At 42.8% G+C, this 18,063-nt stretch overlaps 1 protein-coding gene and 1 pseudogene across 4 annotated transcripts in view; one reads left to right on the forward strand and one right to left on the reverse strand.

The window, feature by feature from the left end:
• Tmem212 (transmembrane protein 212) overlaps positions 1-17,008 on the forward strand; it is a 40,456-nt gene extending 23,448 nt beyond the window's left edge. For all 4 annotated transcript variants that reach the window (XM_029567039.1, XM_029567038.1, XM_029567040.1 and 1 more), the window contains 2 exons: positions 94-417; positions 16,833-17,008. In XM_029567039.1, coding sequence (XP_029422899.1) covers positions 94-417; positions 16,833-16,847 — 339 coding nt within the window. In that variant the 3' untranslated portion in view covers positions 16,848-17,008. The remainder of the gene's footprint in view (positions 1-93; positions 418-16,832) is intronic.
• Positions 17,009-17,307: 299 nt separating this feature from the next.
• LOC115071581 lies at positions 17,308-17,474 on the reverse strand (annotated as a pseudogene).
• Positions 17,475-18,063: the final 589 nt, after the last annotated feature.

Consider the following 18,063-nt stretch of genomic DNA (forward strand, 5'->3'; position numbering starts at 1 on the left):
GGGAGAAGACTGTGGTCCATCTCTTCTTTCCTAGCTCTAAGTTTTTAAAATATCTCACCCAAAGTAACAGTTTTCTTCCGCTTTATTTTTCAGTGGGAAGCTAGTTTTACCTTTGTGATTCTGAGCACTATGGGATGTCCGATTCATTTTGCAATAGCCTTGGAATCTGCCCTCCTCGGCCCATACTGCCTCTACTCATTTTCAGGGATTGCGGGAACCAATTATCTGGGTTATGCAGTTACCTTCCCTTTTCCTTATACGAAATTCCCATCAGTCTGCGTGGACCCACTCCACTATGAAGAGTTCCACCTGACGCTTCAAGCCCTTGACCTGGGCCTGAGCATTGCCCTATTCTGTGTGTCCCTGACAGTGTTCACCAAGCTTTCTGCAAGACTAATCCAGAATGGACACGTAAATGTAAGTTGCAACCAAGAGAAGTGGGGTTTGTTATACTTGAATGGTGAGTGGAAGGACTGAAGGGGAACACTTCAAGCGCGCTCCCTCCTTACTGGTCACCATTCTGTTATAGAATCCAGTGTTCAGCTACAGGTTGTTTTTGAATGAATACTTGGAAATATGTGCAGTAATAAGTGAACCTACTCCTCTAGATAACACTGGCCAAATTTTCTCTCAATCTGTAGCTTAAAAATTACGTACAGGAACAAGACAGTGACATATGCTTACCTCTTTTTTTTTAACTTCTTTAATATTATCTATTTATTTTTAGAGGTTTTGTTTTTAAGTTTATTTATCAACAACTTCATACTTTCAAAATGCACACGCTTAATGTGTATTTTGGTCATTCTCACCTCCCATCACCTTCCCCTGTCCTCCTTTCCCTCTTGCTGAACCCCATCTTCTCCACAAGCAGTTCACCCTCTACTTTCATGTCTTTGGGTATGCATGAGTGTGTGTATTTGTGCATGTGTGTGCAGGGCTCACAAGACGTAATGAGTTCTATTAGGGTTGCTTACAGGATCACAGTTGACGAGATAGTTACTGAAGCATGGGCAATTTACCGCAGGCTGTACCACTAAAGAAAATGTCTCCCCTCCTCCAGCAACCGCTAACTCTCAGGAGCTCCTCAGGGAGGCGCGAGGCCTCGTGGCCATCCCCAGTCCATGACAGGATGCCGGCTGGCCCCGTCTTAGCCAGGCTTTAGGGCAGGTGCCACAGCTGCTGTGAGGTCAGGAGAGCAATGGCACGGCATGTCCAGAAGTCAGTGTTTCAGAGCACACCTCCCCATCTTCTGGCTCTCATACTCTTCATGACTCCTTCTCTGTGATGGTCTTTGAGCCCTGGATGGGGTGATCTAGATATTTAGGTCTGAGCACTCAATAGTTACTTATTCTCAGCACTTTGACCAGTTATTAGTCTCAGTAACCACTGTGCACTGAAAAATGAAGTTTTTCTGGCCAAGGCTGAGAGCAGCACTAATCTTTAGACTAGTATTATCAGACATAAATATGTAGACGGCTATAGAGGAAGCTAGGGGCCATCCTGGCCTGGAGACCCTGACTCAAATAAAAGAAACAAGCAAAGAGCAAAGCAAAGCTTGTAATAGTTATAACTTCAGAGCTGCTAGAATGGTTAGCATCGAAGAACAGGAGACCAGGCTGCAGGTGGGGCAGAGAGACTGGAGCACTGCCCCTGCTGGCGGCAATGTAAAATGCTCTAGCTGTGAATGAAAACAGAACAGATGTTCCTTAAGAAATTAAAACCAGTGCTGCTTGACTGGGGTGGGGTGTGGCTGCATAATGCAGGCCCTGGGTTTAATCCCCAGCTCTGCAAACAGTCACTCTAGCAGTCCCATGTCCAGGCACATATATGAAGGAAACAAAAGTGCATCTTGAAGGGACATCTGCACAGCTGTGGTCATTGCACATTGTTCCCAGTAGCCAAGACATGGAAACAACCAGGCTCCATCCAAAGGTGGATACAACCAGGCTCCATCAAAAGATGGATGCGCTAGATGTACCAAATGTATATACATGAATATTACTCAGCCTTACAAAAGGGGACCCTACCTCACTCCACAGCGTAGGGTAAGCCAGACAAAGTTAAACTGTAGGTTCTACTTATTTGTGGAATCCAAAATGCCAAACTCATAGAACAGAGAGCAGTATGGTTATTGGCAGAGGGTGGGGGTGCAGGACATGGGGAGATTTTGGTCAAAGAATATAAATTTTCAGTTATAAGATAAATAGCCTTGATGATTGTCAATAACATTGTGTCATATATGTAAGGTTTGCTAAGAGAACACACACATGTATAGATAGATGCCATATGTATACATATGGTATTTTGATCAGGGTCACTACACAGTCTAGCCTGGCCTCAAACTCCTGATCCTCATACCTCAACATACCAAATGCTGAGAATATAGGCATGTGCCAGCACATCCAGTCTTCAGGAGTAAATCGTGTATGTGTGTGTGTGTGTGTGTGTGTGTGTGTGTGTGTGTATACATTTGTGTATGCCCCTGTAGAGGCCAGAGGAAGATACCAAGTGTCTTCTTTTACTGAGCTCCACATTACTACCTTGAGACGAGGTCTCTCACAAGCAATGAGAGAGAATATGGGTAGGTGCCAGCACACTCTGTCTGAGGAAATAGTGTGTGTGTGTGTGTGTGTGTGTGTGTGTGTGTGTGTGTGTATACATTTGTGTATGCCCCTGTAGAGGCCAGAGGAAGATACCAAGTGTCTTCTTTTACTGAGCTCCACATTACTACCTTGAGACGAGGTCTCTCACAAGCCTGAATCCCATATTTTGAGTTAGGCTGGGTGACCAGTGAAGTCTCAGGAGCCACCTGTCTCCATCCCCCAAAGCTGGGTTTACAGGTGTGTGGCCATGCCCAGCTTTTACGTGGGTGCTGGGGATTCAAACTCAGGTCTTCATGTTTGCAGAACAAGCATTCTTACCCACTGATTCATCTCCCCATTGCTCTTAAACAGTAAATCTTAAATGTTCTCACACGCATAGTAATATGAGTGGTAGACTGGCTAATCTGATTATGAAAAATATTTCCATGGACTATTTTGTTTATCTTAAATTCAGCTTTTTATAAGTAATGACTATGCACACACACATCCCCAAACATCCCCCACCCTGGCTGTCATGCTCCAAGATTGAAAAATCTTAACCTTAGAGATTTTTTTTTCTCCTGGGAAAATGTATGTTAAAATAAACTAAGATTGAATTTCAAACTTAAAATTTTTTTTTCTTTGGTTTTGGAGACAAGTGTCTCTCTCTGTAGCCCAAGCTAGACTAGAACTCACTATGAAGCATAGCCTAGCCTTGAACTCTTGGCAATCTCAGTCTCCCAAGTGCTAGAGTTACAGGTATGTTCCACACACCTTGTTTTCAAACCTAATTTTTTTTTTTTTTGAGACAGGATTTCACTGTGTAGGCTTGGCTGGCCTAGAATTAGCTATGTAGACCAGGTTGGCCTCTATTCACAGAGCTCTGCCTGCCTCTGTGTCTCAAGTGCTACGATTAAAGGTATGCACTATCATGCCTGGCTTCAACTCTAAATTTTTAAGTAATAGTTTGACATGCTATTTTGTGATTCATTGTGTTGGAATAAAATTGATCAGTTGCTTTATTTTGCCACATCAAATTTTACCTTCTAGAAATTTCCTAGTGGTGAAAAGCAGAGAAAACTTTCTTTTTGACCAGTATTAAATGGTTATTTAGAAATACTTCTTATTTTCACACAAGTTTACAAACGCTTCTCAATTTGTTCTTTCTGGTTTTGTCTATGATATTTTTTCTTTCTATTTTCTTACCATTTTAAAACCTAGTTTTACATGATAATATGAGTTACAACCGAGGATAGTGTCAGTGGACATCAACACTAGACCTTAGACTTTTTGTGGAAATTGATGGAAGCAACATCCTTTATACTTTAAAGATTAGTCAAATATAGAGACATTAATTTAGCTTCTCTCCCCATGAATTCCAAAAGGTGAGGATGCTCTAGCCATAAACAACAGATAGAAGTTCTCCTTGTAGGTCTGTTTGGGCTACAACATGAAAGTTTGAGTAGCCCAACTTCAGGTTAAGCTTTCTAGCTTTTTCTAAGAGAGCTAGAAATAATATCAATGACTTGACCATTGTCAACTGTTTACTATGTGTTGCTGTGGTTTTGAATCTTACAGCCTGTGTACTGAGGCTACTAAGTTCATTAAGTGCTAAGGATGTAGTTTAATTGGTAGGATGCTTGCCTCACATGCACAAAACTCTGGGTTCGATCCCAGGCGTTGAATAAAGTGGGCCTGATGGTATAGGCATGTAATCCCAGTACTTGGGAGATGGAGGCAGGAAGATCAAGAGTTCAAAGACATCCTTGGCCACACTGTGAGTCCAAGGACAGCCTGAGGTACTTGATGACCTACCTTTCACACAGCTAAGGGACAGAAGAGTGAGATTCAGAACCTAAGGCCACTTCTCTTGACCAGGCCCCATTCACTATGACTTGCTGTTCCCCTCACTTTGTCACTGTTCCCCCTCTGCTTGCCTGAACCCAAGCTCCACTGCAGCAGGATTTCAGAGCACAAGGGGCCTTGGCTCCTGATTCTCCAGGGTGTGGCCCCACGTTAGTCCTCCACGGCTTGAAGAGTCTTCTTCAGAATGAGATATTTCCTACTGCAAACTCTGGCTTTGTGATTCAGTTCCTGCCTATTGAGGTCAAGTGAATTTGGTAGCTTTAGTCAGGCTTGTTTTTCCTATTCCATCCAACTAGCAAGGCTGGGCTACAGGAACTTGGCACTCTGGGTGCCTTTTGTGGTCACTTCTATCCCCTTCAACTTCTACATAAGTCTGCAAAGGAAATCCTGTACATTCCTAGGAATGGAGCTGATTCTACAGAGGCCTGCCAAGCTGACGCAAGCCATCCCAAAATATCTCCCTTCCTGTACTGCCAGGGCATCTGCAAGTTTAGGGACTTGAGATTTCTGCTGGTGGTGAACAGCCTACATTTTCTAGAGTTCTTTGTTAGAAGGCTCATATGGCCATAAGATCCACTGAAGCCCTTGCCGTCATAATCCCCCATCATGGCATAGTTCACTAGGCATCGGGCTGTCCCTTTCTGTGGGATATGTATAACATCTAACATGGATGGAAGGCAGGAAGAAAGGAAAGAAAAAAATGTATACAGAGTTCAGTAAGTCAGCACCAGAGGCTGCAACATGAGGCCACCTGAAGCCCCTAGGGAGAGAAATACTTGGGAAACAGAAGTGAGCTGAGGCCAGAGGAAAAGTGCTCCAACAAGAAGTCCCATACAGGTCTTGGTATATGACCCATACTGTAAAGCCCACCATGACTGCAGTGCATTTCTCAAAGTAGATGACCATGGGATGGGAAGTGCTCAGCAATAGACAGTTTATTTTGAGATAGCATCTCCTGTAGCCCAGGCTGGCCTCAAACTCTATGTAAATGAGGATGACCTGGAACTCCTGGTCCTCCAATCCTCACTCCCAAGGGCTGGGATTACAGGCATGCACTACCATGCCTGGCTTCAGGATTCTTTTTAAAAATACTTTATATTTTAATGTATAAGAGCGTATTGCCTGCATGTATGTAAGTGCACTAATGTCATGCGTGCAATGCCTGAGGAAGTCAGAAGAGGGCATTGGATTCACTGGGACTGGAGTTAGGAAGGTTGTTAGTTGCCATGTGGGTGCTGGGAATGGAACCCCAGTCCTCAGCAAAAGCAGCCAGTGCTTTTAACCACTGAGCCATCTCTCCAGCCCTGCTTTTAGGCTTCTTATTAAAACAAATTTCTGGATTCCACCTGGGCCCTTCTATGTCAGAAATTCTAGGGCAGAACACAGACCATGTGTATTTGTAACACAGAGCCCCACCCTCCCAACCCTAATGGCCGTGGAAGTTAAAGAATTAAAAATATAACATTTGTTTTGTATTTCCTCCCCCTCCTCCCTTTCTTCCTTCTTCCTTTTTTTGAGACAAGGGTTCAGTAGCCCAACTATGTAATCAAAGATGACCTTGAATATGCAATCTCCCTGCCTCTGCCTCCCAAGTGCTGAGATTCAGGTGTGTACCACTATAGCTGGTTTATGCCCTGCTGAAGACTGAGCCCACGGTTCATGCATGTTACACAAGCACTCCACCAACTGAACTGCACGCACAGCCCCTATACCTTATTCCTTTACTTAACAAAACAAAACAAAAACAAAAACAAACAAAAAAAATCCTTCTTTCCTAGCTCGAGACTCTCTGCTGTCATCTCTGGATGACAGAATACAATGCACCACTAGTTCAGATAAAACTTCTACATAAATTTACTAAACGACATTTCCCTTGCAAGCATGTTTGGATAACTTGACCTGGCGATATTTCAGTAGCGAGAATGTGTGGCTGACAGGATGGGACACAAGTTTTCAGAAATGAGCCAAGCACTCCCCAAGGTCTTCACAGCTCTTAGCCCCACCCCCACATGCCATCTTTAGCAGACTTGAGGTCCTCTTGTTATGTGTCACATGTAGAAAAGTGTGTTAATGTTTCAATCTTACCCAACCCAAACCACAAAAAGACAGGAAGGGTTTGATGACTTTGGGAAACACAAAAACAAGTTTGAACCTTTCTGACTGTCAGGGGCTCAGTGGGAAGGAGTCAGGGCTGCCAAAATAATATGGGTCCCCTGACTAGGAGACTCAGGGCAAATTGTGTGCCTGGGGCACACAGCCCCACACAGAATTTAGGTAGGGAAACAAATCTGGAAACACCATACACAGAATTGTTAGCATTTTTGGTCCAGTAAGTAATGAAGTTATGGGAAAAAATAAGAATAGAGTTGTCAGACACATTAGCTGTCCCTTGCTGTGACGCTGCCCCTCCTCCACCAGATGGAATGGCTCAGTTTATTTTTCTTTCATTATTTGTTGTTATGTTTTGTGGCTTTTTTAATGAAAAGGGGAAGGAAAATATTTCCCCCCTTGTCATGTGAGATGGTGGTTTCACTTTTTTCAATGAATTGAAACATGCTTGCTAACGTAAAAGATTCTGGTGAGTGTTAAAGTGCAATTTAAAAACATGTGGGCAAAATATTTATTAATGAGCCACAATCTTTCCCCCAGCAGAAGATGAATTGGAAACAATGCAATGGCCCAAACCTTTAAGTGGACTTCCACTGCATCATTACAAATGTAAATGTATTGGGAGGATCATATTCCTGAGATAGGATCTCACTGTGCAGCCCTGGCTGGCTTGAAACTTGTTATAGAGACCAGGCTGGCCTTGAACTTACAGCAATCCTCCTGCCTCCGCCCCTGAAATGCTGGAATGAGAGGTTTGTGCCTCCCTACCCAGCTTATGTAAGCCTACATTGAAATGGATTCACATGAAACTATTTTTTTAATTGAAAATTTGTGTGTGTGTGTGTGTGTGTGTGTATGAGTGTTTTGCCTACATGTGTGTAGGTACACCTGTACATATAATACCCATAGAGGCCAGAAGAGGGCATCAGATCCCCTGGAAGTGGAGCCACCATGTGGGTGCCGGGACCCAAACCTGAGTCCTCTGCAAGAGCAGCTAGTGCTCTTAACTGCTGAGCCATCTCTCCAGCCTCTATTTTTTAAATTTTTATTAGCATTATTAATTACATGTAATGACAGGGTTCACTGACATTTTCATACATGTATGTAAGGTGTTCTGGTCTTGTCCACCCCATTACCCACTCTGTCCCACTCCCTTGACCCTTTCATTTCCCCATGTAGTCTACCCATCTGCTTCACATCTTTTCTTGACCCAAAGAGTTCAATCAGGGCTGCTTCTAGGAGCATGTTGAAGGTTTTCATCTCTAACTTTTGTCTTAAGGCTCTGAGGCCTCAAACTGGACTACAGTAAGATGTTCGTAGGGACACTGGAACTGAATTCCCTTGGGTAGATACAATGGGATTCAGGTGGAAAAATAAAAACCCACTGTATTTCTTCTTCTCCAATTCTATTGCGTTGTCTCCTCAGAAGAGTCAATAGAGAGGTCAGGATCTAGAATGAAAACCGCAGGGCTGGGGAGATGGCTCAGTGAGTCAAGTGCTTGCTACTCAAGCATGAGGACCTGAGTTCAAATCCCCAGCACCCACATAAAAGCTGGGCACTCCTGTGAGTGTGTTTGTAACCCCAGTTCTGGGAATGAGGTAGGCAGAGACAGGCAGACCCCTGGGGCTTACTGGCCACCGAGTCTAGCCAAAACAGGAAGCTCGGGGTTTAGTGAGAGACCCTCGTCTCAAAAAATAAAGTGGAGAGCCATAGAGGAAGACACCAGATGTCAACCTTCAGTCTCCATATGTGCACACGTGGGTGAGTACAGCTGCACATACTGACATGCACACATACCACACAAAAAGTAAAAGGAGAGGCTGGAGAGAGACGACTCAGCAGTTAAGAGCGCTGGCTGCTCTTGCAGAGGACCTGGGTTCATGGCAGCTAATAGCTGTCTATAACTCCAGTTCCAGGGGATCCAATGCCCTCTTCTGACCTCCTCAAGCACTGCATGATACGAGTGCACTTACATGCAGGCAATACACTCATACACATAAAAATAAAGTATTTTTTAAAGTGAAAAGACAGGAAACACTGCAGGATATTTCTGCCTCTGCTGCCTCTACAGTCTGTGAAATACAGTAACAGTAGAGCTGGGTCAGGAGTCACAGGAGGGTATGAGCAGGTGTTTGCCTCAAGGTTAGTATCTACAGGTGCTTTGCCTCGATATCCTCCATAACACTTGGAAACCCATGTGCCCATTTCACAGATGAAGACACTGAGATGGCCACAGATTCTTACAGAGTCTGGAGCATAGGTCCCTGACCACTGTCACCACTCACACAGCATGTCAGCTGTCCTGACACTCTGTGACCTTGCAGAATCACGCTTCCTTACCTTAACAGTCTTCCTAAGGCTTCCCACAGATGAAAGCTAATGTTCACATGTTGGACACAGGAGCTATGTTCTTAGGATGTTTTAATTTCACTTAATTAGTGGGAACACACCAAGACTGACAGTAGCTCACTGTGAGGGAAACAGACAAGAGCAGTTCTTGTCTCTAGCAGGATGGGGAGAGGGAGAGCTACAGGGGAGAGGCTGGACCTGGACAACTGCTCTTTGCCAGTTTTCTTTTATGTTGTAGTTGAGACAGGGTCTTGTGTAGCCCTGGCTGGCCTGGGACTCACTATGTAGACCCAGGTTGGCCACAAAATTAACAGAGATCACCTGCCTCTGTCTCCGGGATGGGATTAAAGGCACCACCACAACCAGACAATTTCCACTTTATAAATCATCATACACTTCGGTGGTTTTTCCTTTTGACATGTCAGTTTCATCTTTTAACATGAAATATTTTGATGGGTTCATTTTTCCTTGCTTCCTAATCATAATCTAAAATGTTATTTTTTATTTATTAATTTTTCTTTTATGTGTATGAGTGTATTGCCTGCATGTATGTAAGTACACTTGTGTCCTACAATGCCCACTGGGTCAGAAAAGGGTGTCAGATTCCCTTGGAACTGAAGTTAGGGGCAGTTGTTAGCGATCATGTGGAAGCTAGGAATCGATCTGGGGTCCTCTGCAAGAACAACCAGTGCTCTTAACGACAGAGCCATCCCTCCAGCCCCTAAAATGTTATTGTTAATGAATATGATTTTGAACATATATGAAATATATTTAAAACAAATAAGCAGGGCCTGGTGATGGAGGCCTGTATTCAGCTCCTTGGGAGGTTGAGGAATGGAAGATTTAGGCCTGCTTGGGCTATAGAGTGAGTTCAAGGCCAGCCTGGGTAAATTAGTGAAACTATTGGCTATTTTCTTCACAGAGCTCCCTTGCCCTTTGATGTCCGTGTACCATTCTCCTCTTTCTCCACAGCTTTTCCTCATCTCTTCTCCTTTATTCTGCTCACCTCTTAGGATGGTGGCCTCAGTTCCCAACTTCAGGTGACTCAGCCTCCTACCACCATATCTGTGATGAGTCCCCTCCCTTGCTCTAAATGAGCCCTATACCTGTCTGTTTTCTGAATGCTTCTCTCAGGTGTTCATGGGCATATCAACTGATACTCAGGATACACAGGATGGAGCTGATGGTCTCCTTCTTCCCAGATCCTGCTCCTCTTCAACCTACAACTCAGTTGCATGCACTCATGACACTGGATCCAGCCAGAGACCTGGTATTCCTCCAGAACTCTTACCCTCAGACCACTCACCAAATCCCGATATATTTAAATTAAATAAAAAGAATCTATTTAAATTGTATCCACTTCCCGTCTCCTCCCAGATCCCTCCCCCAGCTCTCCCTCCAACTGAGTTTAATTAGGGCTGCACACATGCACGTGGATGTAGGGCTATCCACTGCAGCTTGGGTGACCTACGCCACTCCCTTAAAGAAAACTGGCTCTCCCTCTTCCAGAACCCACCAACTGCCAGTAGTTCCCCAGCTAGGGGTAGGGCCTTGTGAATGCTCTTATCCGTGCTGAAATGTTGACCGGCTAGCTCTTGTGTTGGTCTTGTGTAAGCAACCACAGCTGCTGAGGGTTCATGAGGACAGTGACCCTGTTGTGTCCAGAAGACAGCAGTCATCTCCATCCTCTGACTCTTAAATCTTCCCACCCCCTCTTTCATGATGTTCTTTGAACACTGGGGGATGTTGATATAACTGTCCTATTTAGGACTGAGTCTTTCTTGCTTTTCCTTCCAGCTAACTCAGGACCAAGCAGACCCTACCCACCCCTCTGTCAACTCTGTGTTCTATGCTGATCCCTAATGGTTTACCTTTTCTTGATGTACTGTTTCCTGATAGACTTAAAACTTGGATGATGGAGACCATGGTAATTCAACTCTGATTTCTTTATAATTGCTCCTTCCCAGCATAAGATCTGATTTAAAATAAGTAAATAATTTTTTAAAGTTCATATTCACTTTGTTGAGTCAACTAATATTCTTCTATTCATTTTTCTTATCTGGACCTTATTCTCAAAACATCACTGAGACCTCAGACATTTTAAAAATAATGTAGTTTGGCCTCCTTGAGTATGGATTCCAAATTCCCATGTTTGACCAATCTTACATCCAAAATATTTGGGATAGAAGTGTATCTGTACCATGGATTTAGATATGGAACTTAAGCACTGCCGATTTTCATATTGAAAAGGAGTCCTAGACCCAGCCCTTGGGGGGGGGGCTACCAAGGGATGACTGCATATTAAAAACTTTAATTTGGGTGTAGTGGTTTTAACTGTAGCACTTGAGGGGCTGAGACCATCTGGACTACAGACTGGGTTTGAAGCCTGCCTGGGGCTTGGGATATATAGTAAGGTTTTATCTAAAAACAAAACAATGTTGAGCCAGGCACGGTGGTGCACACCTTTATTCCCAGAGCTTGGGAGGCAGAGACAGGGGATCTCTATGAGATCAAGGCCAGCCTAGTCTATAAAATGAGTTCCAGGCCAGCTGGGGTGACAGGGAGACCCTGTCTCAAAACAGACAAAATGCCTAAGCAAGATGACAAGATTTCTTTTCATACAAATATCCTCTTGGATATCTCTATCATTTCTTTATACATATATACATATATATAACATATATACATATATATAATTGAATTTTGCAGTTTTCATACAATGTAATTTTTGATGGAATTTAGATCCCCTCCCTTATTCCACACCTCCCCTAATTTCCTCCTTCTCAATATAATGTACTGTTTCTCTTTCTTTCTCTCTCTCTCTGTATCTAAAATAAATAAATATGTATGTATGTATGTATGTATGTATGTATGTATGTATATGACCTATAGAGTCTAATTTGTGTTCCCAAATGTCCTTCAGTGTGGGTCCATCTACTGCACACTGGTCCAATCCTTGAAAGAAACTGTCTCTTCTCATCCCAGAAGCCATTAGTTGACATTTCCTTAGGTCAGGTTGAGATTTCTTACCCACTTCCCCATGTCTATGCTGGGATTTTGCCTGGTTTGAGCTTACATGGGACTTGTGCATGCTGTTACTATTGCTGTGAGTTCATATGAGTAACTTACTAGCAGTCTGGAAAACTCTGTTTCCTTATGGTCATCCACCTCCTCAGGCCTTGTACAACATTTCTGCCCCCTCTTCTGCAATGACCCCCAAGCCTTGGGAGGCAGAGGTTTGACATAGGTGACCTATATCAGGGATAAGCACTCTGCAGCCTCTTGTTCTCTGCACATTGGCCAGCTGTGGGTCTCTGTGTTATTTGCTCTCTGTTGCATAAGGAAACTTCTTTGGTGAGAGTTGAGAGATGCATTAATCTATGGGTATAACAATAAGCCATTAGGAATCAGTTTAATATGCTAGAAAACTAGTATTAGGCTCTCTCCTATGGCCTGTGACCTGTCTAGTCTTGGGTTCCTAAGCCTGATATCAATGTCAGGTATAGGCTCCATCCTATGAAGCAGACCTTAAATCCAGTTAAAGAATGGTTGGTTGCTCCCTTAATATTTGTGCCACTATTGCACCAGTGGGCATATTTTGCCAGGCCAGTTGGGTAATTCACAGGATTCACAGCTGGGTAAGCTTGATGATTTTATTTTTTCCTTTGGGTAGCATGTATAGCACCTTCCAGCACTATGACCCCTAGCCAGTAGAGATGAGGCTCTGAAGTCAACACCAGCTTGATTTCTCCTTGTTTGTTCTATAGCTCATATGTGTAGTGTCTTCTGAAATATGGTCTTACCATTCAGTTCTGGTGGATAACCAAGAGCAAAGGCAATGGCGAGTATTGTCTAAGGGTCCATGGAACCCCTGATCAACAGTTTCCAAAGAGGGAGTCCATTCCTGGCATCAAGGTTTTTCTTATTTGTTATTTATTTATTTTAGTTAGCCTATGATGTTTAGAAGGGTCAAAGTCCCCCTGTTACAGTGTAACTCCTTTTAATCTCTTGTTATTTTATATACATATATATTTTTTAAAGAAGTTTCTATGTGGTAGGTTTGCATAAGGCTTTTTCTAAAGGCCTTTAGAGTTACCTATCCCTCCCCATGCTCCCTCCTCTGCTCTGCCCTCCCATCCCAACCCCATTTAACCCTTCCTACTCCTATGTTCCCTTTCTCCTTTCATCTCACTGCATTCTGCTACCCTCCCAGGTAGTCCCCCTGCCCATGGTCATTTATTAGTTTCTTGACCTCTCTGGATTTTCAAATTGAAATGTGTATATTTAAGCTTTCAAAGATAGCATCCAGCTATGAGAGAGAATGTGGTATTTGCCTTTCTGGGTCTGGGTTACCTCACTCAAGATGACAAGATTTAATGACACAGAGTTACACTCTTTATTAAAAAAAATTATTATTTTTATTTTATGTGTATGAGTTTTGCCTAATATATATAAATGCATCATGTGCATGTAATGCCAGCAGAGGCCAGAAGAGGATGTCAGAGTCCCTGGAACTGGAATTATGGGGTGGTTGTTAGATGCCATGTGGATTCTGGGAACCAAACCCATGTCCTCCACAAGAGCAGCCAGTGCTTTTAACTGCTAAGCCAGCTCTCCAGTACAACAATCTTTTATAGTTTATATAAATGACAGCACAACAGTATGAATGGTCCCCTCTAGACTTAGTCTTTGCCAGTTGCTTGGCTTTAAAAAACACATGTGCGTATGTGTGTGTATGGGCGGGGGGGTCAGAGGACCTCAGGTGTCATCCTCAGAAACACCAGCCACCTCCTTTGACATAAGGTCTCTCATTGGCCTGGATGTCACCAAGTAGGCTAGATTGGCTGACCAGTGAGCCCCAGAGATCCTGTCTTTGCCTCCACAGTGTGCACCACTACACTGGGCAGTTTGATGTGGGTTCTGGGGCTCAAACTCAGGCTTGTAAGACAAGCGTTTTACCAACTGTGCTATCTCCAGCCAAGGAAACCTAGGCCTAATTGTAATCTACTGAGCAATTCACGTCCACTTTTAGGGCCTCCGTTTCCCATCTATAAAACAAAGTGAATGGCAGTGAGTCATCTCACTAAAGCCTTAAGCACTGAAAACTACAAAAAATTAATTCATCAAAAAACAATCTTTGACTGGAGATACGGCTCACTGGGTAAGAGAACTGTCTGTTTTTGCGATGACAGGGGTTTGGTCCCCAGCACCCACATGGCGGCTGCAAACTGTAACTCCAGTTCCAGGAGATCCGTTTCTCTCTTCTGGCTTCCCTGGGTTTACATGCACATAGCACTTATATACATGCAGGCAAAACACTCATAAACATAAAAGTTTTTAAAATACATTAAAAAAATATATTAAAAAAAAATCTTGGGCTAGAGAGATGGCTCAGTGGTTAAGAACACTGGTTGTCCTTGCAGAAGATCCAGGTTCAAATCCCAGCACCCACATGGCAGCTAACAACTGTCCATTAATTCCAGTCCCAGGGGATCCGACAGCCTCTTCTGACCTCTGTGGGTATTGCACGACACAGGTGCACTTACCTACATGCAGCCGATACACGAATACATGTAAAATAAAAATAATAATAAATGAAATATTTTAAAAAATTTTAAATCTCATTTTATTACAGTTTAAAATTTTAATATTATACTAAAATTAAATTTAATATAATAATATTCATATTAGGCAAGTTTTTTACTTTTCTCCTTTAATAAGTGGCATTCTATTTAATTATAAATTGAATGTGAAATAAAGCATGGTTTGGGGGCAAGTTTTATAGTGACATGTATTGTTTTTAGTCTGGAGGCTGAAGTAGGTTAAAATTTAGAAAGATATTTAAATATGTGCTATGCTCAAAAATCAACTGAAACTATGTTATGTTTTCATGTTTGGTCATACTCTTAGTTAATAGTTTGGGGTGGCTGGTTTTTGTCTTTTTTGTTTTGTTGTTTTGTTTTGTTGGGTCAGGGTCTCACATAGCCCAGGCTGGCCTTGGATTCAACTGGCCTTGAACCCCTGATCCTCCTGCCTCCACCTCCTGAGTGTGAGGGTTGCAGGTGCACACCTCCATACCAGGCTACATTTATTTTTATACATAAGTAGAGATAAGGGAAGAATAGCAAACCAATTTCTGTGAGTACATCTATGCAACAACACTTGCTGATCTTGCTAGACTTTGATGACAGCGAACAGAAACCAAAGCTCTGTATGGTCTTCCAGATCTTTATCCTTCTAATGAAGAAATATGGGGTCCACCCTGATGCACCCACAGTCATGCTAAGCAGGCCAAGGCCATTACAAACTTGCTGAAAATAATCTTGAGGCGTGTTGACAAAATCATCACCATTTTCACACTTTTTGTTACTTGGATTTCAGCATCATGTTTCCAAAGTGTACTGTGGCTGTTTAAATCAGTCATGGAGGGGCTGGAGAGATGGCTCAGGGGCTAAGAGAACTGGCTGCTCTTGCAGAGGACCTGGTTTCAACCCCCAGCACCCACATGATAGCTAACGACCTTTCCTAACTCCAGTTCCAGGGGATCTGGTGCCCTCTTCTGGCCTCCATGGGAATTGCACAGCACAGGTGCACTTACATACATGCAGGCAATACACTCATAGACAAAAATAAAATTAATAAATGGAATATTAAAAATGAAAGTAAATAAAATATAAAAATAAAAAATAAATCAGTCATGGAAACAAAATTGGCAGTATATTCAACAGTTGTACACAAAGCAATATTCAGATGAGAGAGAAACATACCTCCAGAAGTTCCAAATAATTCTTTTTCTTTGAATTTATATATATATATATATATATTCATGTGCTGTCAAGTGTGTGTATGTGTGAGTCCATGTGTGTACAGATGTACATGTGGATGTATGTGTAGCGACAACCTCAGGTGTTATCCTCAAACACTGTCATTTTGTTTTTTATTTTATGTGTATGAGTGTTTTGGTGCATATAAGTACACCACATGTGTGCAGTGCCTGTGGAGGCCAGAAGAGGGCTCTGGGTTCCCTGGAACTGGAGTTACATGATTGTTAGCCACCATATGGGTGCTGGGAACAGAACTCCGGTCTTCGTCTCTTAACCAGTGCTCTCACCAGCCTGGAACTCACCAAGTACTCCAGGTTGGCAGGCCAGTGAACCCCAGGTGTCTGCCTGTCACTGCCTTCCCAACTCTGGGATTACAAACACATGCCACCAATCAGCTTTTTAATGTAGATTCTTGGAATTAAGCTCAGGTCCTCATGTTTGCTAAGCAAGCACTTTACCAACTAAGCTCTCTCTCCAACCTCTAAACATTCTGTTTAAAAGAGAAAACAGTTGGTTTGTTTGAGACAGATGTTCACTGTATAGTCCGGTGAACATAGCTTTTGCTCAATATATAGCCCAGGCTAGCCTTGACCAGGAAATCCTCTTGCCTGAGCCTCTTGAACACCGGGTTCACAGGTTTGCCCCACCACACACCTGCCAAAATAAATAATCCTGCTATTAATGTTTTAGATGGAATTGGACTAGACACATGAAAGATTTAAGATGCAATAGCTTCTGCGTATAGTCCCAGGAATGTGAGTGGTCCCTCCTAGCATGTGCAGACATTTTGTGTTCTAGCGAGTTCTGTCTAGTTTATCAGCAGTGGTTCGAGGGTGGTGCAGAGCGCTGCCTAGGTTGGCTTTTGTTCTCCTGGAATGGGGAGATAATGGGAGTTAGATGAGGACAGTGGGATATAATATTTATCGTTGGGACAATCCCAGTACATTCCGTTTTCTGAGTACCTACTATATTCCAGTTACTAGTCTCTAGACCAGGGTTTGGCCTACGGACCAAAACTAACCAAGTGCCATTTGGGAAGGTATGATTCTAAAGCTAAGAATAGTTATATTTTCATTTATTTATTTTATTATTATCTTTTAGAGTATGATAATTTAATTTCTGAGCAAGCAAGATGTTTCATCCAGTAAAGATGCGTGCTGCTAAGCCTGATGACCTGAATTCAATCCCCGGAAGAAGAGAACCGACTCCCAAAAGTTGGCCTCTGACCTACAGTGGCACCTGTGCCCCCATCCCCACACATACAAACTAAATAAATGTAAAAAAAAAAAATAATTCGAATGTACTTTTTGTTAAGTTGTTATGTCTGTTGAAAAACATATTGTACCAAATCTTAAGACAAAGGACATTGGCCATTAAGAACAAGGTCCACAGGAGCTGGAGAGATGGTTCACTGGTCAAGAGCACTGGCTGTTCTTGCAGCGGACCCAGGTTCAATTCCCAGCACCCACATGGCGGCTAACAACTGTCTGTAACTCCATTTTCAGAGGATCCAACACCCTCTTCTGACCTCCACAGGCATTGCACCACACTGGTGCACTTACATACATGCACACAATACTCTCACAAACATAAAATAAAAATAATTTAAAAAAAGAACGAGGTCCAGCCCAGCCTCCGGGACCCACTGCACTTACTGCTTTTCCTGTGTGTACTCTGCTAACTTTAAATCAAGATGTGATCCTGCTTTTTGCAGTTTTAGCATGGGGCTTCATTTGAGAAGGTTTCTTATATTTTTAAATGGTTGGGGAAAATCACAATTTCATGATACTTGAAAATTACTTCATACCCAAATTTCCATGTCTGTAGATAAAGTCCTATTGGAACACAGCCACACTCACTGGTTACACACTGTCTGCGGCTGCTGTCACTGTGCAGAGGCAGAGCTGAGCACCAGTGACAGAAATCACATGGCCTATAAATTCTAAAATATTTATTATATGGCTCCTTGCAGAAAAAATTTGCTGATCACTCTTCTAAGCGCTTGCTATGCATTTGACGGGAAAAAAAAAAGTGCAGTCTACCTTCAAGCTAGAGAGGCAAAGAATAAACAATAAACATCACTTGAAAAATAAAATAGTTAGTTAGAAGGTGGTGAGTACAATTTAAAAATGAAAGGTGACCAGGAAGGTGAAGCCAGAAGTGTGAGGTTCCAAAAGATAGCAGTGGACAAAACTGAATTTCATTTACAGAAAATTATTTATTATTTTTATTTTATGTGTATGAGTGTATTGCCTGCATGTACTTAAGTGCACCCATGTTATACAATGCCTGTGAAGGTCAGTAGAGGGCATCAAATCCCCTGGGACTGGAA

The sequence above is a fragment of the Nannospalax galili genome, unplaced genomic scaffold (assembly GCF_000622305.1).
Source record: "Nannospalax galili isolate Female #2095 unplaced genomic scaffold, S.galili_v1.0 scaffold1021, whole genome shotgun sequence".
Taxonomy (NCBI): domain Eukaryota; kingdom Metazoa; phylum Chordata; class Mammalia; order Rodentia; family Spalacidae; genus Nannospalax; species Nannospalax galili.